Source organism: Leptopilina boulardi, unplaced genomic scaffold, assembly GCF_019393585.1.
Source record: "Leptopilina boulardi isolate dan_hultmark-lab unplaced genomic scaffold, ZJU_Lbou_2.1 LbouV2_362, whole genome shotgun sequence".
NCBI lineage: Eukaryota > Metazoa > Arthropoda > Insecta > Hymenoptera > Figitidae > Leptopilina > Leptopilina boulardi.
The window spans coordinates 3,710,045-3,737,794 of NW_026137932.1; the positions used below are offsets into that span (position 1 = coordinate 3,710,045).

At 27.0% G+C, this 27,750-nt stretch overlaps 2 protein-coding genes across 2 annotated transcripts; both read right to left on the reverse strand.

Moving 5' to 3' along the window:
* Positions 1 to 7,107: 7,107 nt before the first annotated feature.
* Positions 7,108 to 10,942, reverse strand: LOC127286482 (venom metalloproteinase 2-like). The gene is made up of 15 exons (XM_051312916.1): positions 10,860 to 10,942; positions 10,692 to 10,767; positions 10,555 to 10,621; positions 10,260 to 10,465; positions 10,086 to 10,172; positions 9,706 to 9,844; positions 9,480 to 9,597; positions 9,045 to 9,174; positions 8,791 to 8,948; positions 8,557 to 8,624; positions 8,322 to 8,448; positions 8,067 to 8,231; positions 7,760 to 7,892; positions 7,566 to 7,679; positions 7,108 to 7,443 (listed from the first exon to the last, which is right to left on the reverse strand). Exons 2-15 carry the CDS (start codon positions 10,749 to 10,751, stop codon positions 7,351 to 7,353), a joined length of 1,665 nt encoding a protein of 554 aa, XP_051168873.1. The 5' UTR covers positions 10,752 to 10,767; positions 10,860 to 10,942; the 3' UTR covers positions 7,108 to 7,350.
* Positions 10,943 to 15,643: 4,701 nt separating this feature from the next.
* LOC127286474 (venom metalloproteinase 2-like) lies at positions 15,644 to 20,870 on the reverse strand. The gene is made up of 14 exons (XM_051312905.1): positions 20,698 to 20,870; positions 20,570 to 20,630; positions 20,283 to 20,491; positions 20,108 to 20,194; positions 18,976 to 19,114; positions 17,888 to 18,026; positions 17,596 to 17,725; positions 17,329 to 17,492; positions 17,187 to 17,251; positions 16,998 to 17,118; positions 16,745 to 16,903; positions 16,442 to 16,574; positions 16,187 to 16,300; positions 15,644 to 16,029 (listed from the first exon to the last, which is right to left on the reverse strand). The coding sequence occupies exons 1-14, from the start codon at positions 20,773 to 20,775 to the stop codon at positions 15,823 to 15,825; spliced, it is 1,806 nt and encodes a 601-aa protein (XP_051168862.1). The 5' UTR covers positions 20,776 to 20,870; the 3' UTR covers positions 15,644 to 15,822.
* Positions 20,871 to 27,750: the final 6,880 nt, after the last annotated feature.

Sequence of the window (27,750 nt, forward strand, 5' to 3'; positions counted from 1 at the left end):
AGAAAAATTGAATTTTTTTGGAAATTTTTTTTTGGACCTGGATTTTTTTTGGTGGTAATAGAGGTCTTCCTCTACTCGGATTTGGCTGTCGATTTTTTTCTACACTTTTAGGTGTATTTTGTGCAAGAATATGCAATAAAATCGTCTGTCTAAGAAAAATTGAATTTTTTTGGACCTGGAATTTTTTTGGTGGTAATAGAGGTCTTCCTCTACTCGGATTTGGCTGTCGATTTTTTTCTACACTTTTAGGTGTATTTTGTGCAAGAATATTCAATAAAATCGTCAGCCTAAGAAAAATTGAATTTTTTTGGAAATTTTTTTTTGGACCTGGATGACTTTTTGGTGGTAATAAAGGTCTTCCTCTACTCGGATTTGGCTGTCGATTTTTTTCTACACTTTTAGGTGTATTTTGTGCAAGAATATGCAATAAAATCGTCTGCCTAAGAAAAATTGAATTTTTTTGGAAATTTTTTTTTGGACCTGGATGACTTTTTGGTGGTAATAGAGGTCTTCCTCTACTCGGATTTGGCTGTCGATTTTTTTCTACACTTTTAGGTGTATTTTCTGCAAGAATATGCAATAAAATCGTCTGCCTAAGAAAAATTGAATTTTTTTGGACCTGGATGACTTTTTGGTGGTAATAGAGGTCTTCCTCTACTCGGATTTGGCTGTCGATTTTTTTCTACACTTTTAGGTGTATTTTGTGCAAGAATATTCAATAAAATCGTCAGCCTAAGAAAAATTGAATTTTTTTGGAAATTTTTTTTTGGACCTGGATGACTTTTTGGTGGTAATAAAAATCTTCCTCTACTCGGATTTGGCTGTCGATTTTTTTTTACACTTTTAGGTGTATTTTCTGCAAGAATATGCAATAAAATCGTCTGCCTAAGAAAAATTGAATTTTTTTGGAATTTTTTTTTTTGACCTGGCTGACTTTTTGGTGGTAATAAAGGTCTTCCTCTACTCGGATTTGGCTGTCGATTTTTTTCTACACTTTTAGGTGTATTTTGTGCAAGAATATTCAATAAAATCGTCAGCCTAAGAAAAATTGAATTTTTTTGGAAATTTTTTTTTCGACCGGATGACTTTTTGGTGGTAATAGAGGTCTTCCTCTACTCGGATTTGGCTGTCGATTTTTTTTTACACTTTTAGGTGTATTTTGTGCAAGAATATGCAATAAAATCGTCTGCCTAAGAAAAATTGAATTTTTTTGGAAATTTTTTTTTGGACCTGGATGACTTTTTGGTGGTAATAGAGGTCTTCCTCTACTCGGATTTGGCTGTCGATTTTTTTCTACACTTTTAGGTGTATTTTGTGCAAGAATATTCAATAAAATCGTCAGCCTAAGAAAAATTGAATTTTTTTGGAAATTTTTTTTTGGACCTGGATGACTTTTTGGTGGTAATAAAGGTCTTCCTCTACTCGGATTTGGCTGTCGATTTTTTTCTACACTTTTAGGTGTATTTTGTGCAAGAATATGCAATAAAATCGTCTGCCTAAGAAAAATTGAATTTTTTTGGAAATTTTTTTTTGGACCTGGATGACTTTTTGGTGGTAATAGAGGTCTTCCTCTACTCGGATTTGGCTGTCGATTTTTTTCTACACTTTTAGGTGTATTTTGTGCAAGAATATGCAATAAAATCGTCTGTCTAAGAAAAATTGAATTTTTTTGGACCTGGATGACTTTTTGGTGGTAATAGAGGTCTTCCTCTACTCGGATTTGGCTGTCGATTTTTTTCTACACTTTTAGGTGTATTTTGTGCAAGAATATGCAATAAAATCGTCTGCCTAAGAAAAATTGAATTTTTTTGGAAATTTTTATTTGGACCTGGATTTTTTTTGGTGGTAATAGAGGTCTTCCTCTACTCGGATTTGGCTGTCGATTTTTTTCTACACTTTTAGGTGTATTTTGTGCAAGAATATGCAATAAAATCGTCTGTCTAAGAAAAATTGAATTTTTTTGGACCTGGATGACTTTTTGGTGGTAATAGAGGTCTTCCTCTACTCGGATTTGGCTGTCGATTTTTTTTTACACTTTTAGGTGTATTTTCTGCAAGAATATGCAATAAAATCGTCTGCCTAAGAAAAATTGAATTTTTTTGGAAATTTTTTTTTGGACCTGGAATTTTTTTGGTGGTAATAGAGGTCTTCCTCTTCTCGGATTTGGCTGTCGATTTTTTTCTACACTTTTAGGTGTATTTTGTGAAAGAATATGCAATAAAATCGTCTGTCTAAGAAAAATTGAATTTTTTTGGACCTGGATGACTTTTTGGTGGTAATAGAGGTCTTCCTCTACTCGGATTTGGCTGTCGATTTTTTTCTACACTTTTAGGTGTATTTTGTGCAAGAATATGCAATAAAATCGTCTGTCTAAAAAAATTGAATTTTTTTGGACCTGGAATTTTTTTGGTGGTAATAGAGGTCTTCCTCTACTCGGATTTGGCTGTCGATTTTTTTCTACACTTTTAGGTGTATTTTGTGCAAGAATATACAATAAAATCGTCTGTCTAAGAAAAATTGAATTTTTTTGGACCTGGATGACTTTTTGGTGGTAATAGAGGTCTTCCTCTACTCGGATTTGGCTGTCGATTTTTTTCTACACTTTTAGGTGTATTTTGTGCAAGAATATGCAATAAAATCGTCTGTCTAAGAAAAATTGAATTTTTTTGGACCTGGATGACTTTTTGGTGGTAATAGAGGTCTTCCTCTACTCGGATTTGGCTGTCGATTTTTTTCTACACTTTTAGGTGTATTTTGTGCAAGAATATGCAATAAAATCGTCTGCCTAAGAAAAATTGAGGTTTTTTGGAAATTTTTTTTTTTGACCTGGATGACTTTTTGGTGGTAATAGAGGTCTTCCTCTACTCGGATTTGGCTGTCGATTTTTTTCTACACTTTTAGGTGTATTTTGTGCAAGAATATACAATAAAATCGTCTGTCTAAGAAAAATTGAATTTTTTTGGACCTGGATGACTTTTTGGTGGTAATAGAGGTCTTCCTCTACTCGGATTTGGCTGTCGATTTTTTTCTACACTTTTAGGTGTATTTTGTGCAAGAATATGCAATAAAATCGTCTGCCTAAGAAAAATTGAATTTTTTTGGAAATTTTTTTTTGGACCTGGATTTTTTTTGGTGGTAATAGAGGTCTTCCTCTACTCGGATTTGGCTGTCGATTTTTTTCTACACTTTTAGGTGTATTTTGTGAAAGAATATGCAATAAAATCGTCTGTCTAAGAAAAATTGAATTTTTTTGGACCTGGATTTTTTTTGGTGGTAATAGAGGTCTTCCTCTACTCGGATTTGGCTGTCGATTTTTTTCTACACTTTTAGGTGTATTTTGTGCAAGAATATGCAATAAAATCGTCTGCCTAAGAAAAATTGAGGTTTTTTGGAAATTTTTTTTTTTGACCTGGATGACTTTTTGGTGGTAATAGAGGTCTTCCTCTACTCGGATTTGGCTGTCGATTTTTTTCTACACTTTTAGGTGTATTTTGTGCAAGAATATGCAATAAAATCGTCTGCCTAAGAAAAATTGAATTTTTTTGGAAATTTTTTTTTGGACCTGGATAACTTTTTGGTGGTAATAGAGGTCTTCCTCTACTCGGATTTGGCTGTTGATTTTTTTCTACACTTTTAGGTGTATTTTGTGCAAGAATATTCAATAAAATCGTCAGCCTAAGAAAAATTGAATTTTTTTGGAAATTTTTTTTTGGACCTGGATTTTTTTTGGTGGTAATAGAGGTCTTCCTCTACTCGGATTTGGCTGTCGATTTTTTTCTACACTTTTAGGTGTATTTTGTGCAAGAATATGCAATAAAATCGTCTGTCTAAGAAAAATTGAATTTTTTTGGACCTGGATGACTTTTTGGTGGTAATAGAGGTCTTCCTCTACTCGGATTTGGCTGTCGATTTTTTTCTACACTTTTAGGTGTATTTTGTGCAAGAATATGCAATAAAATCGTCTGCCTAAGAAAAATTGAATTTTTTTGGAAATTTTTTTTTGGACCTGGATTTTTTTTGGTGGTAATAGAGGTCTTCCTCTACTCGGATTTGGCTGTCGATTTTTTTCTACACTTTTAGGTGTATTTTGTGCAAGAATATGCAATAAAATCGTCTGTCTAAGAAAAATTGAATTTTTTTGGACCTGGATGACTTTTTGGTGGTAATAGAGGTCTTCCTCTACTCGGATTTGGCTGTCGATTTTTTTCTACACTTTTAGGTGTATTTTGTGCAAGAATATGCAATAAAATCGTCTGCCTAAGAAAAATTGAGGTTTTTTGGAAATTTTTTTTTTTGACCTGGATGACTTTTTGGTGGTAATAGAGGTCTTCCTCTACTCGGATTTGGCTGTCGATTTTTTTCTACACTTTTAGGTGTATTTTGTGCAAGAATATACAATAAAATCGTCTGTCTAAGAAAAATTGAATTTTTTTGGACCTGGATGACTTTTTGGTGGTAATAGAGGTCTTCCTCTACTCGGATTTGGCTGTCGATTTTTTTCTACACTTTTAGGTGTATTTTGTGCAAGAATATGCAATAAAATCGTCTGCCTAAGAAAAATTGAATTTTTTTGGAAATTTTTTTTTGGACCTGGATTTTTTTTGGTGGTAATAGAGGTCTTCCTCTACTCGGATTTGGCTGTCGATTTTTTTCTACACTTTTAGGTGTATTTTGTGAAAGAATATGCAATAAAATCGTCTGTCTAAGAAAAATTGAATTTTTTTGGACCTGGATTTTTTTTGGTGGTAATAGAGGTCTTCCTCTACTCGGATTTGGCTGTCGATTTTTTTCTACACTTTTAGGTGTATTTTGTGCAAGAATATGCAATAAAATCGTCTGCCTAAGAAAAATTGAGGTTTTTTGGAAATTTTTTTTTTTGACCTGGATGACTTTTTGGTGGTAATAGAGGTCTTCCTCTACTCGGATTTGGCTGTCGATTTTTTTCTACACTTTTAGGTGTATTTTGTGCAAGAATATGCAATAAAATCGTCTGCCTAAGAAAAATTGAATTTTTTTGGAAATTTTTTTTTGGACCTGGATAACTTTTTGGTGGTAATAGAGGTCTTCCTCTACTCGGATTTGGCTGTTGATTTTTTTCTACACTTTTAGGTGTATTTTGTGCAAGAATATTCAATAAAATCGTCAGCCTAAGAAAAATTGAATTTTTTTGGAAATTTTTTTTTGGACCTGGATTTTTTTTGGTGGTAATAGAGGTCTTCCTCTACTCGGATTTGGCTGTCGATTTTTTTCTACACTTTTAGGTGTATTTTGTGCAAGAATATGCAATAAAATCGTCTGTCTAAGAAAAATTGAATTTTTTTGGACCTGGATGACTTTTTGGTGGTAATAGAGGTCTTCCTCTACTCGGATTTGGCTGTCGATTTTTTTCTACACTTTTAGGTGTATTTTGTGCAAGAATATGCAATAAAATCGTCTGTCTAAGAAAAATTGAATTTTTTTGGACCTGGATGACTTTTTGGTGGTAATAGAGGTCTTCCTCTACTCGGATTTGGCTGTCGATTTTTTTCTACACTTTTAGGTGTATTTTGTGCAAGAATATGCAATAAAATCGTCTGCCTAAGAAAAATTGAATTTTTTTGGAAATTTTTTTTTGGACCTGGATTTTTTTTGGTGGTAATAGAGGTCTTCCTCTACTCGGATTTGGCTGTCGATTTTTTTCTACACTTTTAGGTGTATTTTGTGCAAGAATATGCAATAAAATCGTCTGTCTAAGAAAAATTGAATTTTTTTGGACCTGGAATTTTTTTGGTGGTAATAGAGGTCTTCCTCTACTCGGATTTGGCTGTCGATTTTTTTCTACACTTTTAGGTGTATTTTGTGCAAGAATATACAATAAAATCGTCTGTCTAAGAAAAATTGAATTTTTTTGGACCTGGATGACTTTTTGGTGGTAATAGAGGTCTTCCTCTACTCGGATTTGGCTGTCGATTTTTTTCTACACTTTTAGGTGTATTTTGTGCAAGAATATGCAATAAAATCGTCTGCCTAAGAAAAATTGAATTTTTTTGGAAAGTTTTTTTTGGACCTGGATGACTTTTTGGTGGTAATAGAGGTCTTCCTCTTCTTGAATTTGCCTGTCGATTTTTTTCTACACTTTTAGGTGTATTTTGTGCAAGAATATGCAATAAAATCGCCTGCCTAAGAAAAATTGAATTTTTTTGTGGATTTTTTTGTGATTGTGGTTGACTTATGGGTGGAAATTTTTGTTTTCCTCTACTTGTATTGGACACTGAATATTATGACCTTTTTTTTTTGCAAGATTATAATAATAAAATTCCATGATTTTTAATAGATTAATAATAAAGATTAATAAAAATTTAATAAAGTAATAGAAACAGATTTACTTACGTTGAAAGATAGTTGCAGTTGAAAGCAAAGGTTATATTGACAATTTAAAAATGTCAAACGTTGAATCTATTGAAAAACGACTAACTTCATATGATTATAGGATTTTGTTTATGCAGAATTCAAGTTAACATTCAATATTGATCTAAATTCGAAAGTTTTTTACGGGGTATTGATATTTTATTTTCACATCAAACAGTTACGGTTTAATATTGTCATTTAATAGCTTATTTTTTTACATACCATTATTTTTCAATAATAAATATAGTTTAAGATTGAATTAAAATAATAAAAACATAAATATTTAAGTAAGAAAGGCGAGCGCTTTTCGCTTGACTTTGCGCAAGAAGATTGAAAAAACGGGAATGACGATATCTTAAGAATAGAGGGCTCTAGGATTTTGGTCTGAACGAATTTTGAAACTAGAAATAGTCACGAACAAAACCCACTTTTTGTACTTTTTATACCCATTTTTGTCATACCTGTGACTGCTTCTAGACCACCGTGTATAGACACTGTTCAAGTGTTCTTTTTATAAATGAATACTTTAACCAAGTAAAATAAAAATAAAGAAAAAAGATTTATAATAATTTTATGTACCAGATAAAATTTCAGTTGTTACAATGATACGTTACACACCAATAATTTTAATTATATTCTTCTGTGAGAATAATATTATATATTCTAAACTCAAATATGCAGCCAGGAAAAAATGTCAAACAAAAGAAATAATACAGTAAGTTAATTATATGAACTTTATTTTTATTATGATTCAACCAAATCAATGTTAGTGAAAAAATTATGATTTGTTCTGTCTCAATTTCCAGTGTCGTACTGAAGATTGTCGATTGATCCAGAGTTCTGAGCGAATCTCCCCATAATAGACCGGTTCGTATACCGTGAAAATTTTAGAATACATCACACGTAATTAAAATTTGCATTTTGCTTGCAAAATGTTATCAAACTTATTATTATTTAACATTTTTATTTTCCAATATAAGTACGCTTATCTACATAACGGTAGGTTAGATATTCGTCAGTATTATCATTCTTGATGCAATTTCCATTTATGCAATGCTAAAACATAAAAATTATTAATTATTTTTTAAAGCAGAAATTTAAATATAATTTTCAAAATCTACGATAAGATGTTTATTAAATATTATTTATTTAAATAAGGAAAAAAAAATTGAACTTACATAACCAATGTCACAAATGGAACCCTCAGCTCCTGGCAAAGATGTCACATATTCAACGCCATCATTTGTTGTTTTTGCAATGCAATACAAATGATCGCAGACAGACGTGTCGTTCTGGTAATAGAATTTTGTTATGTCTTAATAGAAAAAATGGATGAAAAGAAAACATTATAAAACTACAATTAAACACTTACAAAATGAGCTCTAAGGAATCCAGCACTCTCACATTGTTCATCTAATGAGAGTTTTTTACCGGGTAATATTATCGATGAAATTGGTTGACTAGATACAACTGGAGGATTACGAAGACATTCTGCACTTTCCTTGCTGTAAATTACAATAGATATTTAAAAATTTCAATTATAGAAACTATTAAAATTGATTCAATTTCAGAAATATTAAATCTGCAATTAAATGTATTGCAGATTCAATATGATTTTAAACTGGGTCAATTGATTTTAGTTTTTAACCATTTTTTTTTGTCAACAAGAGCGCACTTACTGGAAAAATATACGCATCGCTTCTTTGCTACAATATGAAAATTTTTTTCCATCAATACGCTTTGTAGACATAATGAAATCATCTTCTGCTGTTGTTTTGCAATTTTCTGCACCAGGCAGCCCCAAAGCAATATTACCCCTTTCACCATCATGAGAAGCACCAAATCTATGAGAAAAATTGATTTAACTATAATTATTACTAATTATATTGATTGTCAATAAATGAAATTATTTTAATAAAAAATAGAATTCTTACAAATGACCCAATTCATGAATTCCGTGCAAGATTCCTATATAGCCATTTGAATCCTCAAATGCGCTAACAGCATCAACTATACCTTCGGAATCATCCTTAATACATGACATTCCGAGTTTTGCCACACCTATATGATGAAAGTTAATTTTTATTAAAAACCACAAAAGAAAACTTAAGAATTGATGCTAGTAAGTTTCAATCAGCAGATGAACATATAATCGTAATGAGATGTTACCTAATATTCCATCTAAGCCATGCCTCTTTTCTAATTCCTCTTCAAAATTAGACGTCACCAAGTCATTTCTAAAGTAAAGAGAAAAATGTATTTCTTATGAAAACTGAAGTAGCCCTCTGATTTGCAAACATGTTATAAAATTTGAAATTAATTATTACTATTAAATAACTGGTTATAATTTTTTTTTTTAATTCAAATAATGTCAAAAATTTATAATTTCATCCAATTTCTTACCCCATCATATAAACAGCTAGATCATAATCTTCTCTAATTTTCAAATGACTGTTATATAAATTAGTACCAATATCATCCAAAACAAAATTTCTGTTTACTTTTCCTTTAAATGTACCATTTTGTTGTATTACAGAATGATGCAAAAGTGCAGCCTCTTCCTAATTATAAAGAAATATCAAAATGTCAATTATTTATCCATTTTTTTAATAAAAAAAAAAATTATACTAATTAACTAATTGACTTAATAAACATACCTCTTCTATGATAATTCCAGCAATGTTTAATTTTACTGCAGGTTCACGTAAATCTCTAAATTTCAAGTCAACTGCATTCCAGAATGTAATAATATAACTTAAAGCCTCTTGTAAATTTCCCTTGTAATGTCTATGAAAATTTATGTAGAAAAATTTAATTAAATTATTTATCTCAATGGGAAAAGGACGTTTCTTTGTTTCAAAAATTGTTTTATAACGTTTTTTAAAATCAGTGTCTGATCCTATGACTTTCCCGATTATAATTCTTAAAACAGTTTTAGAATATAAAACATCTTTGGAACGTTATACTTGAGCAGACATTATCTTTAAAAAGAAAAAAACGTTAGAAGCATGTTTTTGAAACAAATGAATATTTTGTGTCCACTGGGATTCTAGAAAGTTTTATAAAGATCGGAAAAAAATAATTGTACTAACGAGTAGAGAGCATAATCCATGATGACTAAAATTTCCGGATATACAGTTTCGGGAGGAGCTAATTCTGATGTTTTATTACATAGATCGGGTTCAAAACTTGTGTAAGCATTTCTTAGATCTGAAAAAAAATTTTAAGTAGAAATTTTATATGAATATGGAATGTTAAAATATGTTATATTTTCCAACTCTAATAAATACGTCAATTAGTAATTATTCTAAAACTTACCAAAATTTACTTGTTTTGGTAAGGTATAAACAATATGATCAATAGTTGAAACAGTCTTATTTTCTTCAACTTCACGACGTCTTCGTGCATGCTGTTTTGGTGCAGCTTTCACGCCAATAGAATAATCATAAACACCATACTGCAAAGAAAGAAATATTATTTAATTTCATGGAAGTGCAAAGAAATTTTTTTTTTTTTTTGTAACAGAAAATAAAAATTAATTCCATTTACTAATACCGCGATTAATATTAATTTTACTTTTGGAATATGAAAAATTTTCATCATCACCGATAAATTATAAATAATTCTCTGGATTTCATTTTTTTTTTTTTTGAAATTTATTCCGAATTTGCTCAGAAGTATTTTATTTCATTACTTACGTAGAAGTAATATCCATTTTCCTCTGGTAATTTTACAAATGAAGAATGAGTTGATTCATCTACATAAGCTTCAATGTTGTTAAGAGCCTAAGAAAAATTATTTTTATTATATAATATATATATTGATTATATAATTATAAAATATAAATTTTTTCTTTATATAAAAATATTTACATTTTCCTGAAGTTTAAATTGAACTTTATTATTTTCTTTTTTGACCAACCAAACACGTGTATTTTTGTGTACTAAAACTCCATCACTACGCTGTAAATTGACCTTTATAGATTCATCCTTTACATGAAATGAAATTTCTTTATAGCTAGAATCTTCATTAAATACTTTTTCAGTTACGGGGACAATATCATGTTTTTTATCTGAAACTAAAATTAATAAAAAATTAGATTAGTTTTTCATATTTTTTAGATTAAATTAAAAAAGCATTTTATATTTTTCATTCAAAATCTTATACCGATAGGTTGATTTGATGTTGGATAAGTACAAGTAAGTACTTCTGGCCTTTTATCATGTCCATGAATCTAGACAAACACAAAGTTTTAATTATTAAATTAATTAATTGATTTTTTTAAATAGAAATGAAAAATTTACCTTAAATGATTCCGCAGAAAGTGAAAAAATTGCGCCAATTACAATTGGCAAATAAATCATCTTAAATGAAATATATCTGGAAAAGATTAGTTTTAAAATTAACTATAAATTTTGACCTTTTCTGTAAGAAATGGTTTATTCTGATAAAATTAAATAACTTATATTTACCTTTGTATTGAAAAAGTTGGTTGAAATTTGACTGAGTGGTATCAAACATCAATCTATAAGTTTATATATACCGTTTTTTTTATTTGCTAAATAAACTGCACGTGTCGGAATGTAGTATTTTAATTTTTATTTATGCAAGAAAAAACTATTATAAGTTTTAATATTATTAATTCAAGGTAAACTGTATTATGTTTATAGATATTTATCTATTTTATCAAATTATATTTAATTTCATAAGAAAATTTGAAAACTAAATTTAAATTTGTTTGCTGAAAAATATACATTTCGTAAGTTTTGTAAAGAATATAAAAATTTATTAAGTAAACTAGTGAGCGCGTTATTCGATTTCAGAAAAACTTTGTACAGTTAAACAAATAGAAATTTTCAAATTTATGTTTACACAAAAAAAAATTTTCTATTGTACTTTGGTAAAAATAATTAATTTATTAAATACATAGGCAAATAAAGAAATAAAATTGTCCGGGTTCAAGGATATGAGTACCCTTTCCGAAAGTTATTTAGTTCATTGTAAATGAATCTTCATTAGTACTAAAATTAATGTTTAATTAATATTTATTTAATTAATTAAAAGTAAAAATAATAGAATTTAATAAATTTCATATTTCTTTTTGAATGAAAATTAAATTCCTCATCAATTTAAATTCATATTATTTTTGCCAATTTAATAAATATTTTCCAAAAAAAAAAAAAAACCGAAAGTTAATTCAGCTGGGTTAACTTTCAGGATATCTAATTCGCCGGGGTGAATCATTTCCTTCTGTCAATTTAGTTTCTTTTTTAAACAAGTGAGCTTTAATAAGAGGAAAAATATTAATCTATTAATAATTTGTGAATTTCTTGTTGATCGTAATTAATCTGCGGCACACGACTATTATTTACTATTTGACAGTAATTGAAATTAAAATTTAATTACAGATTTTTATATCGCAGCAATATTTCAAAAATAATATAGCAATAATGCAACAAAGCAATATTAATTAATAATATTAATTATACTTAATATGAATTACAGTTGATAATTAATTTTAATTAATATGAATTACAGTTATAATAATTAATTTTAATTAATATAAATTATAATTATAATCGGAAGGGATGAAGAATTAGGAGAGTAAATTAGATATGTCACATTATTTCAATAACTTTTCCGAGTGATTACTGATTCATAGGAGTTCGACAACAATCCAGTGGGCCAAAAATAATATACCAATATTGCAGCAAAGCAATTTTAATTAATAATATTATTTATAATTAATATAAGAACAATTGTAATTGGATCCTCGAAGTCTGCTATGCAGGGAGAGTAAATAAAATTAATTATTTATTTGTAATTAATGAGAATTAAAATTAATAATTAATTATTATTAATATGAATTATAGTTAATAATTAATTAATATGAATTACAGTTGATAATTAATTTTAATTAATATGAATTATAGTTATAATAATTAATTTTAATTACTATGAATTATAATTATAATCGAAAGGGATGAGGAATTAGGAGAGTAAATGAGATATGTCACATTATTTCAATAACTTTTCCGAGTGATCACTGATTCACAGGAGTTCGACAACAATCCAGTGGGCCAAAAATAATATACCAATATTGCAGCAAAGCAATCATAATTAATAATATTATTTATAATTAATAAGAATTAAAGTTAATAATTAATTTATATTAATTAATATGAATGGGAGTATGAATATAGTTAATAATAAATTATCTCTTCATAATATTTATATAAATATATAAATAAATATTTCTTTATTTGCTTGCGGATTATTGAAATCCATACAAAAGAGTTCACTTTCTGGTAATAACATAAGTAAGAGTAGTGTAATAATTAATTAACATAAGTTTCTCTTTTCCTCATCCTTTAACAGTTATTCCTTTTTCAGTATTTGAACTATGAAATATGCCACTTTGTTAATTATCTCACTGTTTGGATTATTTAAAAACGCTAACTATTGATTATTAATTTCATCCATTACATCTGATTTTGATATATATTTTTTTCTTCCCCCCAAACCTTTCGAACATAATATAGTTAATAATAAATTATAATTAATATGAATTATAAGTAACAATTAATTATAATTAATATGAATTATAGTTAATAATTAATTATAATTAATATGAATTCAAGTTGATAATTAATTGTAACGAACGAATAGAAAAGAAACTATTCTTTCTTTTAAAGTGACAAACCTAGGTGATATGGAATTTGCTGAGTTGCTAAATATATAAGTAGTCTAAAGCACATGTATGTGTGTGTACATTGTAGTATGTTACTGTATGTACCCCAGTAAAAAAAACTAATTCAGATTAATTGAAATGAATTAACTTTTTTTGGCAAGGTACAATTTGTATTTGTCGCTAAGCAAGATTCAGAGAAGCCCTTTCTATATATTCAATTCAATTCGTAACAATGAGTTTTCTTCGGTTGAAAATTCAAACAAAATGACCAACTCGTTTATTGAATTCGTGCTGACGTGAATTGCAGTTTTCGAGACAATAACTTAGTATAAAGTCGCGAGTAATTTCTTAATTTTCCATTCTGTTATGAGTTTCCGGTAAAAGAGATAATCTCTGTCTCCGTGTGTAAAGGTTTCACTTCAAACGCGAATTTTTAAGAAAAGCTTGTAAATTTGAAAAGTTAAAATAATCAAAATTCTGTCCGTCACTTTGAGACGTTAACCGGTAAACATTCAATTAAAATTAAACAATTTTAAGTAATATCTAGTTTAAGTAATAATTTTTTCGCCCATCTCGACAAAGGAAAAATCGAATTTCAACTCTTCCGGGCTAAGGTGGTTGTCTAAGGAATTAGTTTGTAGATAAGAATAAATAAAACTGTATCATTCTAATTTCTTATAAACAAAATTGAAATTATTATATTAAAGGGAGGAAAATGGATGTTGACAAAAATAAAATTGTTAATAAAAATTTAACTTTACTATTTTCATTTAATATCCATTTTGGAAAGAAACACAATAAAGTGAGGGTTATTGATTCCACAAAATATAATATAACGGTCGTCGGAGTATTTTTCGTTAGTGACTTCTCTTACCGGCTATTTGTGCTCCGAAGAGAGTAAATAAATTTATTTTGAGCAGAAACATAAATTTTTCAAAATTAAAAACATAATAAAAAAATAAAATTTATTTACTAACGTAACATGAATTATAAGAAATAATTAATTATTATTAATAATTAATTATGAATTATTATGAATTATAGTTAATAATTAATTATAATTAATATGAATTGTAAGTAATAATTAATTATTATTAATATGAATTATAGTTAATAATTAATTATAATTAATATGAACTATAAGTAATAATTAATTGTAATTAATGTAAATTATAAGTATAATAATTAATTTTAATAGATATGAATTATAGTTAAAAATTAATTATTATTAATATGAATTACAGTTAATAACTAATTACAATTAATATGAATTATAATAATATTGCACAACATTTTTCTTCATGTATTTATTATTTAAATCGACTTTAGTATTTCATATTTATTTAACTCACTTATTAACACACAATTCAAAATTCACATAATTTTTATGTATAATATTTAATATTTATAAGTATGTACATAAAAAAAATTAAATACATATAATAATATGTATAGCTCTATTTATTTAATAATAGAATATCACATTTATACACTTGCGTCCACATGCCGATGAAGTTCAAAATCCTTTAATATAATCGAACAACCAATATATTCAAATAATAATTAATTTTTACTACTTTGTTAAATTTCTGCACTGGATCTATGTATAGTTCTCCTTAAGAAGCGAGGAATAGAGAATGATTAAAAGTTTGCAGAAATCGTGCATAAATCGAAATATTTTAATTCTTTTGAATAAGTCAATTTCCGTCATAACTCTGTTTCCCACTGAATATCGAAATATAAAAAAAGGAATTCTTCTCTATTCCCAGCAGAAATAAATTAATATATTAAGAATTTTATTTTATTTAAAAAATTATTAAAAAATTAAAATTATTAAATTAATTTAATGTCTATTACTTTCAATCGACATTACAGCGTCAAAATTTACAAAGTGGATCGAAAGGGATTTGGAATTAGAAAAGTAAATAAATTAATATAATTGAATTATAAATTTAATTTTATTAAAAAAATTATTAAAATAATTTAATATCTATATTATTTTCAATCGAAAGCTTTAAAATTTTTGTAGCGGATTGAAAGAAATGAGAAATTAGGAGAGTAAATTAGATATGTCACTTTATTTCAATAACTTTTCCGAGTAATCACTGATTCACATGAGTTCAACAACAATCAAGTGTGCAAAAAGAACCTAAATGTTCCAATAACGTTCCTAAATCGTTTTTAGATCGTTCCTGTCTTTTAAAATAATATTCTAAAGACGTTTCATGTTCTAAAAATGTTTAGCAAATGTGAAAAACCCATTGAAAAGTATCTCAAGGATTAATTTAATTGTTATGGTTGGAATTTGATGGGAAAAAGATTTTTTTTTTTTAATTTTAAGGAAATTCATCAATAAAATATAAAATGTTCTTTAACTTGTTTTAAATTCTGGTAAACTAACAACATGTTCTTCGGACAATTAAAATTATAAAGGTAGTGGATCCATCCCCTACCATATTTATTATATTCAATATGTCGGTGAGAATTCGTATTTTTAGTGGAACTTTTAATTTGAAAAATTAAATTTATTTATTAAATTTCAAGAATTTAATATAAACATTATAATTAAAAACAGTAACATTTTTTTTTATTACAAATAAAAATTAACACTTTATAATTCAATTAAACAACATAATTATACCTTATTAAAATTAAATAAAACAGTTATATTTCTTTAACAATATTAGTTTCTAAATTTTATATCGTTAGGCTTAAATTATGATATCTGTTAAATATTAATATTTTTATCCAATGTAGATGCGTCTATCTATATTATTAAAAATAAAATATCCATCTTCTAGTTTTTCCGTCTTTCTTTCCGGTACAAAATTAGCATATTGGTTATCTTCTGGTTTTTCCGTTATGCTTTCCTGCTTATCAATAATGAAATAGCTATCTTTTTCTGTTTTTCTTTCTTGTACAGAACTAACACATGTTCCATTTATACAATGCTAGAAGCAAACGAGAAAAATTTTTACTTTCTAATAAACAAATAATTTTTTTAAAAAAATTCTCTATAATGAAATTTATGAAAATTTTGTACTAGAGATTATATTAAATTAAAATTAGGGTACTTAAATATTTTATTAAAAAAAAAATCCCACTTACATGTCCTTCACCACAAAATGAACCTTCAACAGCAGGTATGTGTGTAGCATTTTTTAAATCACCATTAAAATCTTCTCCAATGCAATACAATGTATCACAAACCCTATCATCAGTCTAAAAATATTAGATTAAAATATAAATGCTTGAAATTTTTGAAAAAGAAATTTTTTTTTCTTGGAATTTTTTGTTTTTGTAAAAATAAAATACGTAAATCATCTAGTAATTCTAGTTCTTTTAATATAAAAATATCCTTACATTGTAAGCTTTAACAAATCCTGCACTTCGACATTGTTCGTCCAGTGATATTGCTTTACCAGGTAAATTTACAATTAAAAATTCACTATTCGAATCATTAGGAGAATTACGAAGACACTGAGAGTCAACATGTCTGAAATAAATATATGAAATTCAATTTTTACTTCACTCTATATTGAAATAACATATTTAAAATTTTTTTTTTTGAAAATAGAAAATTTTTCTAATAAAATTTTAGAAAATACTCGTGATAAAAATTAAAAAATAAAACTTATGTTATTTCTTTAAATGTTAAAGACTTACTCAAAAAAAGTATGCATTAATTTTTTACTACAAACTGAAAATTGCTTTCCATCAATTCTTAATGTAGACATAATATAGTCATCTTCTTCTTTTGGTATACATATGTTTGATTCATCAACACTTTGAATTGCTCTATCACCATCGTGAAAGGCTCCTAATCTTTAATAATTAAATGAGTATATAAAATAATGCGATTTATTTTTATTAGAGAAATTACTTTTTAAATATAATAAAAAATTTATTTTATATCTACATATGTGCCAATTCATGTGCAGCATGTATAACTCCAATGTAACCATTTGTGTCTTCAAATAAGCCAACACCTAGGAATCTATTACCTGCAACTTTGCATGCTGAACCGAGATTCGCCAAACCTATATTATAAAAATAAATAAAAATTTTCTGTAATTTAAAAAATAAAGAACAGATTATTAAATATTACCTATTAATCCATACAAAGCACGTCTTTTTTCCCTCGGCTCATTTATATCGTAAGTAAGATCATTGCTGTATTCAATAAAAATAATTTACTTTTTCATAAAACATTAAGGATAATAAATAATAATTTTAAATAAAACAATTACCCTGTCATTAAAAGTGCTAAGTCGAAATCCTTTCCAACTGTTAAATTACTTTCCATTTGTAAATGCACTCCCATTTCCTTTAAAACTAAATTTCCATCAATTTTTCCTGAATATCTATTTTTATTATTTCGTGGCATTGATTTAGGTACAATTACTCCATTTTCCTAATTAATTAAATTTAAAATTATTTTATAGAACTAAATTTAAAAACTGCAATTTCTTTGCAATTTAAATTAATTATTGAAATTTTGAAATAGAATTAATTACCTCTTCTATAATAACACCCGAAATGTGAAGTCGCACCTTTGGTTCTGATAAATCTCGATATTTCAAATCAACTGCATTCCAAAATGTAACAATGTAACTCAAAGCTGCTGTTAAATTTCCCTTGTAATGTCTAAAATAATATTTTCTTTAATTATATCCTAAATTTATTTTTTTATATTACTTATATTCTTTTTAGTGGTGTAGAAGAATTATTGATTTTGTTTAAAATTCTCTAAACTAAATGCTACATCAATGTTAGCATAACATATATGCTATTTGGAATTAAACTTACTTAAAAAGTTTGTAATCCATAATAACTAAAATTTCCGGATACACCGTTTCAGGTAGAGGTATTTTCTCCGCATCCTTATCCCAAAAATAAGTCTTGTCCACAATGTAGGGTTTGGAATATGAATCAGCAAAACGGGATGCTTATAAAATAATTCGCAAAATTTCAAAATATATTGTAATTATTATAAATAACTAGTGAAAAAGTTTCTTATCAGTTATTATGTTTACTAGTCTGTTATTTAAAAATTCATGTACTCCTTCCTTCCATTAACTAAGTTTTTATCAGCTTCCAATAGGGGGTCAATTACGTAATTTTTTCCGTATTCCAGATTCCACATTCCACTTTCAAAATTCCGTATTCCACATTCTGGATCCAACTTTCAAAATTCCCTATTCGGGATTCCACTTTTCACATTTCGGATTTCACATTCCGTATTCCACTTTTCAAATTCAGTATTAGAGATTCCACTTTTCACATTCCATATTTTGAATTCCAGATTCCACTTTTTACATTCCGTGTTCCAGATTTCACATTTCGGATTCTACTTTCAAAATGCCGGATTCCACATTCTGAAAGTGGAATCCGGAATACGAAATATGGAAAGTGGGATCCGGAATTTGGAATCCGGAATACGAAATGTGGGATCCGAAATGTGAAATGTGGAATTTGAAATACGGAATTTTGAAAGTGGAATCTGGAATGTGGAAACCGGAATATGGAATCCGAAATGTGAAAAGTGGAATCCGGAATTTGAAATGTGGGATCCGGAATGTGGAATCCGGCAAAAGTTACATAATTGACCCCCAGTACTTCGTCTACCTACTCCCATTTCTTTCCCCTCTATTGTTACAAACCAGAAAATTTTTTTTTAATATTAACTTCAATTTAGTAGGTTTGGAAAGGCACCAGCAAGCTATCAAAATAGATATAGAAATAAATTCTAATAAATTCTATAAATCTATAGAAAAGACTTCTGTTTTTATGGATGGGGTCGTTAATCCGTTTACTTCTATTCCTTCTTAAATCTTTCGTCGCGTTTCTCTAATTCAATATTTTACTATCTAAAAGTAAAAACATATAACACTTACTTGAACTTTCAGAGTTTGGTAGATTGTAAATAATATGTTCCACAGTTGATATTGTTGCATTATGATCATTAGTATGACGACGCTTTCGAGAATTTTTTGGTGCAGATTGAAAACCGTATTGATAATTAACAATACCACTCTGAAAAGAGAAATTTATTTGCTATTTTGATTTAAAAATTAAATTAGTTACGAACGGATTTCGGTATAAATTTGTATTTTTTTAATATCTAAAAATAATATTTAATGTAACACATTTTAAACATTTTATTTTTATAAATCATTTACTTTTTTTTATAACTTGCGCGTTGGTTTTGAATTCACACTGCGATTACTATTGTAATTCTACGGTAAAATAAATCTTGATTATACTCGATAATAATTCTGTAGAAATTAATCGCCGGGAGATTCAAATCCTATTGTGAAAATTGTTACAATAAATTAACACAATTCTACATATGAAAATCTCTGAAACAATAATTACCGCTTGCGAGATAATATCCATAAGACTGCGAATTTTTGGAGTGTTTTAGTAAATTTTATGCTCCGTAATTATGCCAAATTAGAAGGGGATTAATCGGAAATTTTATTATTTCTAAATTATGTATACTTAAATTTGTAATAAATTCTTTAATTCACTAGAGGTAACAAAATTTTTAAAGGAAATTCGTATCTTGAAAATATAAATGGAGGATGTCAATAAAATTAATCAACCGACTATTTGTACCTTCGAAGGCAAAAATAAATAAAATAATTTAAACTCAATTAAACAGATAATAATTTTAATATAAAAAATTTTACTTAGTATAACGTAACTTTAAGAGAGTATAGAATTAATTTTATATCCGAGTTATTACAACAAACACATTACAAATGCATGGAAAATATTAATTAGCATATGACCTATTGCCCAGTGGGCAAAAAACCATGTTCGTTCTAAAAACGTTTTAAGGACGTTTTTAGAAGGTTTCATGTCCACCAAATAATGTTCTGAAACATTTTAAGAACATATGGATGTTCAAATAATGTTCCAGAACATTATTTGGCAGACATGAAACGTTTTTAGAACGAACATGGTTTTTTGACCACTGGGTGATGATTTGGAAGTAAGTTATATTAAAATTGTTGTACTCACATAATGTCTGAATCCCTCTTTATCTGTCAGCACTGAAAATGATGCTTTTGAATCTTCATCTGTATAAGTTTCAATACCATTGAATGCCTAAATTATATAGAAATAATATAATTTATAATTTAAATATAATTTTGTAATTTTCATAGAAACATTTAATTATAATTCAAATACGTACATCTTTATGAAGTGTATATAATACTTTTGTTGCTTGTTTCTTTTCTTTTTTTGCTGTCCAAACTCGTGTATTTTTATGAATTAAAAATCCTTCACTTGTTTTTAAGGAAATCTTCACTTCCTTGTTATTCAAATTAAATTTTAATTTACTTACTTCATCGCCTAATGAAGATCGTTCCTCCACAATTGGAACGACGTCAGATTTTAAAGCTAAAATTAATTAATTTAAAAAATAGTAAAAAAAAAAATTCAATAAAATACAAATTGAGAAAAATAAAATTTACATACCATCGTGAGACGATGGATAATAATAACATGAAACTTTATGAGGATGGTCATTTTTAATGCGCTGAAAAAAAAACATTTATTGATTAAATAAAAAAAAAATTTTTTTTTATTAATGATAAAATATTTACCATTTCAGATTGTACAAAAAGTGGAAAAATTGAACCTATTATAATAGGACCAAAAGTCATTATTATGGTTGAAATCATTTTAGATTTGACAGAAAATATTCTTCTTTATTATAAAATTAGTTTGGTAAATAAAATATTTTTTTAGAAAGAATTTTGTAAAATTTAAACTGACACATGGATGTATCGGCAAATGGTGTATTTATATTTCTTCATTGTTTGATATTTTGATATAAAACAAATTTACATTTCGAGTATAAAAACTTTTATCATTTATGATCTAGACAAAACAATTATTTATTTTTTAAAATTTCTTGTGCAGCTATTAATGACCTTGAGAAAAATAGGCACGTTGATATTTAAATTTTATATTAATGAGACACTCGATATGTCAAGTGAACACATTATTTGTGTTATTTTGATAAATTTTTATGAAATTTATAATTTGGGTTCTTTTAAAGGTTAAAAATAAGAAATCCCAAGTATTTTTAAAAAATTCAAAATACTGAAAAATTTGTAATTTTTTTTCAAAATTATTATAACTTTCGTAAATTTTAACCAATCGGAATTAATTTTTTTTAAAACTCGCATTCAAATGCTCCTTCATGAAAAAAATATTTTAAAAAATTATAAAATTTAAATTGTTATTAAAAAAAAACAAATTTAATTATTTATATAAATGGAAAAGTATATCTTCGATTTTTTTAATAAAATTCATGAAAAGTATGTTATTATTTTCCACTTCCATTTCCACTTCAACTTTTTTTAATTCCCATTCCCACTTCAATTTTTATAATTTCTAATCCCAAAAATTGGAGGTAGGAGTGGAAGTTGAAATGAAAATTTTTCTCTTAGGCATTTTTAATAAATCACCATTTATAAAAAATTTTAATTAGTGAACGACTAAGAAAAAATTTATTTTTGTAAACCTCAAAAGACAATTTTATTTCAATTTTCTATAAAGTCGTACAGGACAATAAATACAAACATGTCACACTTGGAAAGATTTCCCGGAAAGTTACCCGTGAAGGTTCTATCAGAATTCCGCCGGAACTTCCAACGTAATTCCGTCGGAATTCCAAAGAATTTCCGATGGAGTTCCGACGGAATTCCGATTAATTTTTTCAAAATTTTTAGAGTCCTAATTCCGTCGAAATTCCGTCAGAATTTTTGATAAATGTAAATGTAGTAAATAGTAAATGTTTGCTATTAATTTAGTTTCGTCAATAAGTATACAATAAAAATTTCAACATCACATTAATCGATAGCAGTTAATACAAATATGTATTTTAATTTAATTTGAACGAGATATAAGATTCAAAAATGATTCAAAAGACATTTCACTTTAATTCCTTTGAATTTCATATTTTTCCCTTTGGAGTAGTTTATCATAAAGCGGATATCCATTTTTTTATATTCTTCAATAATTGTTAAGTCAACTGTAGATAATGTATATTCTCCATTTCATTAATGACTTTATCTGAAAGAAATAATTTTTAATCAGACATTTCCATTTTTTTAGATATGATTTTAAGTGTAGAGTTATTATTACAAACTTGATATTAAATTTGTAATTATTGACACTGAATACCATCGAGTAACGAATTTCAAACGAATTGGATGAATTTAAAAAAAATTTGTTCGTATTGGATATGTCATATTGAATATTGAAAAATTGACATCTGATTAGTAATAAAATAGAAGCAAATAAAATCAATTTTTTAATTTTTTTCATCCACCACATTAAAATTCCTATTTCAAATTAGGAAACAATGGAATCCGAAATGGCCGCCATATTAAATCAGCCATTTTAAATTTTGAAAAATTAAATAACTATAATAAGTAAATAGTAAGCAGGAATTAACAAACTACAAGTAATTACTTTCACATAATAAACCCACTAAAAGATGCTCCTATCTCTTATTATTGGATAAAAGCAGTAACATTGATATCTACCTAAAGTACAAATCGAAATCTTGGATTGTAGAAAAATTTTCTTCTTATCTTGTCAGTAATTATTTCGAGGAGAAAAACAATTATAGAAAGAGAGTATCCAGTGATTAGTACACCAAGTAATATGGGTAGTAGTTTTTCTTTTGTCAATAGATCAGGTTCAAAATTATCAATTAGAGGACGTACAATAGGTTCATAAAAATCTTTAATTAATCCAAATTCTGAAGCTCTTAGAATTATTTCATTAAAACGTTCAATAAATGGTGAATCCTCTTTTACCCCGAAACTATTCGTACCAAACTTAAGATTTTCTTTCAATACTTTAAACTTATTTGTTTTTCCGTACTTAATTTCATATGTTCTAATGCGTTTAGTAGCTTCATGAATCATACAAGTTATATTTTGATAGTCTGCCAAATATTTCACACAATTTTCTTCTACATTGAGTTCATAATATTTGGAACGTTCATACTGTTTTTTTAAAAATTGTTGAACACTAGAATTTCTCAAGGAAATAAGTACTACATAAGCATTGTAACTTAAAACTACTGGCAAAGATGATTTAAGAAGTTCATCGAGTGTTGAAATTTCATTAGAAGTTCGAAAATTGATATCAAGAATTATAATGTAAAAATAACTTGTATAGGCAATGCATGCAATTAAGAGTGAGCCAAAAATTATTCTTTCTGACCAATTTTGTGGTTCATTCTCAGTACCCATTCCAATTACAATTTGACTGATATTCAAAGTCTGCCATTTGAATTTTAATACATATGCAGTTATTCGTATTATTGCAACTATTCCAATTGTTGCTAGGATCATGTTCCAAAATTCTGATGAAAGTTGGATTTCATTGGCAACTTTTGCATTTCGTGGAATAATAGCTTCTGCACTAATAAACTCTAGAATTCGCATATTCTGACCATCAAACCATTTATTATAAATACAATTTTTTTGGTCTCCGAAAATAATATCTGCATCTAATTTCATTAATAATTTCCTATAATCTTCATACTTGGTTTTGCGTGTTGTAATCAAATTTAGGCATGGTATTATAACAGGTTCAAAATTCATCTCTTGTTCCAAAATTTTAACCAATTTTATTAACTTGTTGTATTCTTGTACAGATGAAATATTAGCAGATTGAATGGGTATGTTGAATTTGTATCTATTTAGATCTAATAATTTATTTGGAAACCATTCACATTGATTTGATACCACTTGAGCAAAATAGTAATTGGTAAAAGGATTTATGTGGCTAATAATAGGTAATTTTTCGAAAGTTGGTTTCATCGTTACTTTGCTCTGACTATCATACGTCAATAAAGTAATGTCCAAAAATTTCTGTTCCCAAAATAAATGCAGCGTTCTGTTGATGTAATCATGAGTTGACAAATTTGAATTTACAACTAAACATCTTGGTTTTGATGATCTAAGTAATAAATCCTGCCATTTATAAAAGAATTCATGGAAGTGAAGTAGAGTTTCTTTGTTAATCCACTGTAAAATAAACAGTGTAGTATGTCTGGGTCGCATAAAAAACTTTAAATGTGGTTCTTTTATTTTGTTAAATAGTTCATTGAAACTAATGCTTAAAGATGGAAAATGTGAATTGACTATTGTCATAAGAGAATTCATTACTGGATCAACATTCTTTTCTTTATCGTCAACAATAAACACTGCCTGATGTAACTTTGATTCTTCTTTTAAATACTTTATCAATCCATCAAAATAATTACTTGTTGATGATATAACTAAGATTTCTTTCCAAAAAATAAAACTCACAATAAATAGATTTCTCAACTTCATTTTTTGTACAATCACCTTGTACAAATGACAAAAACAGACTGTTACTAAAGCTTCAAATAAACTACCCTTAAAGTAATTTATTATATTCTATTTATATATACAAAATAAGGCAATGTATAACATGAAACATGGAAAGAAATTTAAATCCTTTGAATGTAATTCAATGCTATATTGGATATTTTTAAAAAAAGAAATTATGATTACAATATTTCAGTTTTAAGTATATTACATATTTTAATATAAGAAAAAGTCGTATATAATTTTCATTCTGTCAAATTTTTATACATTAAAAACGTCAATATAGGTAATGAAAAAAATTATAAGAAGGTATTACTATTATTGTTATAGTACTTTGGTAAATTTCAATATATTTTAATCAATATAAAAAGAAAAGAATGACGATGAAAGAAGTGAAATTAGTTTAGTATATCTTAAAAGACATTTTTATTTCAATCTGTTGATTTTTAGAAGTGATTAAAATGACCCAGTAATAAAGTTCTATAGAATTCAACTCGATTACTTAACTGTTATCAAATAAAAATTTATTTGAACTAAATAATTTTTATTTTTATTAAATAAACTGTATTTGAACCAATAATTTCTGTATTTGAAACAAATACAATTTAATTGACTCAAATAATAATTATTTGATAGAAATAAGTATTTATTTAATAATAGTCAAATAACCGATTATTTAAATGAAATTTTTTTCAGTGTATCAACGAAATTATGCTTGGTTAATTATAATATTTGTGCCCAATGTTTTGTGCCAGATATTTAGTTGGAAAAATTAATTTCAATCAATTTTGGAAAACGTAATTTAACTAATTTTTGTTTTAGGTTACGTTAAGGTCACAATTCTTAATCCTTTCTTATCCAGTAAATACGGGATAATTAAGAAAAGAAAGCTAAAGTTATTCTACTAGTTTTTAGTGTTGCTAAATACAAAAATGATGATTTTAAAAATCGTTTAGATTTGCTTAAAATTTGTTTCCTCGATATTTTCGGAATCGCTGATTAGGAAATCGATGTCAATTTTTCAAAATTTAAAAAGTCTGATTCAATATAGTAGCCGAAAAATTTTTAAACCTACTTAAATTTACTATAAGAAACTTGATTTTAAAGGCTACTGATTCCAAATCTGACGTATTAGATTAACAAAATTCAAAATTGCGAATTATTTTTTCAGTTTATCAGATTCATATGAATCACGCTATTCAGGGGTTTTCAGTGTTACTGATTAAATAAACTGATAATAAATTGGACTTCAAATACCCCAGAATAACAAGTTTTAAACGAATCGGATCAAATTAAAAAAAAATTTTTTTACAATATTAAATTCACCATAATAAATTTTTAAAATCCAACACTTATAGATTCGTAATCAGTGATGGTTGATTCCCTGAATTAACAAATATCAATTAAATCTAATAAATTAAAAAGAAAATTGAAAGAAGAATTTTTTTGATGCTGGCAAAAAACAATGATATCTACTTTATTTTATGACAAAAATTAAAATTTTCATACCTTTATTGAAAGATACTCTTTTTTGGTATTATCAGAAACAATAACATTGATATCTTCCTACAATACAAATCGAAATCTTGGCTTGTTGAAAAATTTTCTTTTTATCTTGGCTGTTATTATTTCGAGGAGAAAAACAATTATCGAAAGAGAATATCCAATGATTAGTACACCAAGTAATATGGGAAAGAGTTTTCCTTTTGTCAGTAGATCAGGTTCCAAATTATTACTTGGTAGTGGAGATTCATTAGGTTCATAAAAATCTTTAAGTAATCCAAATTCTGAAAATCTTAGAATTAATTCATGTACACGATCCAATAATGGTGAATTACGAACAAAAGCAAAACTATTCGAATCATATTTAATATCTTCTTTCAATATTTTAAACTTATTTGTTTTTCCATTCTTAGATTCATATGAGTTAATGTGTTTAGAAGCATCACGAATGATACATGTTATATTCTGATGGATTGCCAAATATTTTAAACATTTTTCTTGTTCATAGTAGTCTTTATAATTAAAAAGATCAGGTGTTTTGTCTAACAATTGTTTAATAACAGTATTTTCAAATTTGATTAGTACATAATGAGTACCGTGATCCATAACTGGTATTAAAGATGAGTCAGCCAGTTCAGCAATTGTAGAAATTTCAGGAGCAGTTTGAAAACTGATATCAAGAATTATAGTGTAAAAATAACTTGTATAGGCAAGGCATGCAATTAAGAGTGAGCCAAAAATGATTCTTTCTGACCAATTTTGTGGTTCATTCTCAGTACCCATTCCAATTACAATTTGACTGATATTCAAAGTCTGCCATTTGAATTTTAATAAATATGCGGTTATTCGTATTATTGCAACTATTCCAATTGTTGCCAGAATCATGTTCCAAAATTCTGATGAAAGTTCGATTTCACTGGCAACTTTTGCATTTCGTGGAATAATTGCTTTTATACTAAAAAACTCTATAATTCGTGAATTAGCAAACAATCCCATCAGTGAATTAAAAAATTCGTAAGGATATCGATCTCCATGACGTAAACTAGTAAACATTGATATGTTCATTAAAGAAGGGTGACAATTCATCACCTGTTTTAAAATATTAGTAAATTTTTTTATCTTTTTAGTATCTCTATCAGGATCAAAATAAGCCATCTCCAAAAACATTCCATTTACATTCAACAATTTATTTGGAAACCATTGACTTTGAGCTGATGCCACCTGAGCAGAGTAGTTATTGCTAAAAGGATTTATGTAACTAATAATAGGTAATTTTTCAAAAGTTGGTTTGACCGTTACTTTGCGCTTACCATCATACGTCAATAAAGTAATGTCCAAATATCTCTTTTTCCACCATAAATGCAAAGTTCTATTAATATCATCATGAGTTGAAAAATTAGAGTTTACAATTAAACATCTTGGTTTTGATAATCCATATCCTAATGATTTCCAATTTAGAAATATAAGATGATTTAGAAAAATATCTTTACTTTCGTTTGTCCATTGTATAATAAACAGTGTTGTATGTCTAGGTCGATTAAGAATTTTTAGGTATGTATAATCAATTTCGACAAATAGTTTCCTGAAACTGATGCTCAAAGATGGAAAATGCGAATTTACTGTTGTCATAAGAGAATTCATTATTGGATCTATATTTTCATTTTTACCGTCAAAAATAAACACTGCCTGATGTAACTTTGATTCTTCTTTTAAATACTTTATCAATCCATCAAAATAATTACTTGTTGATGATATAACTAAGATTTCTTTCCA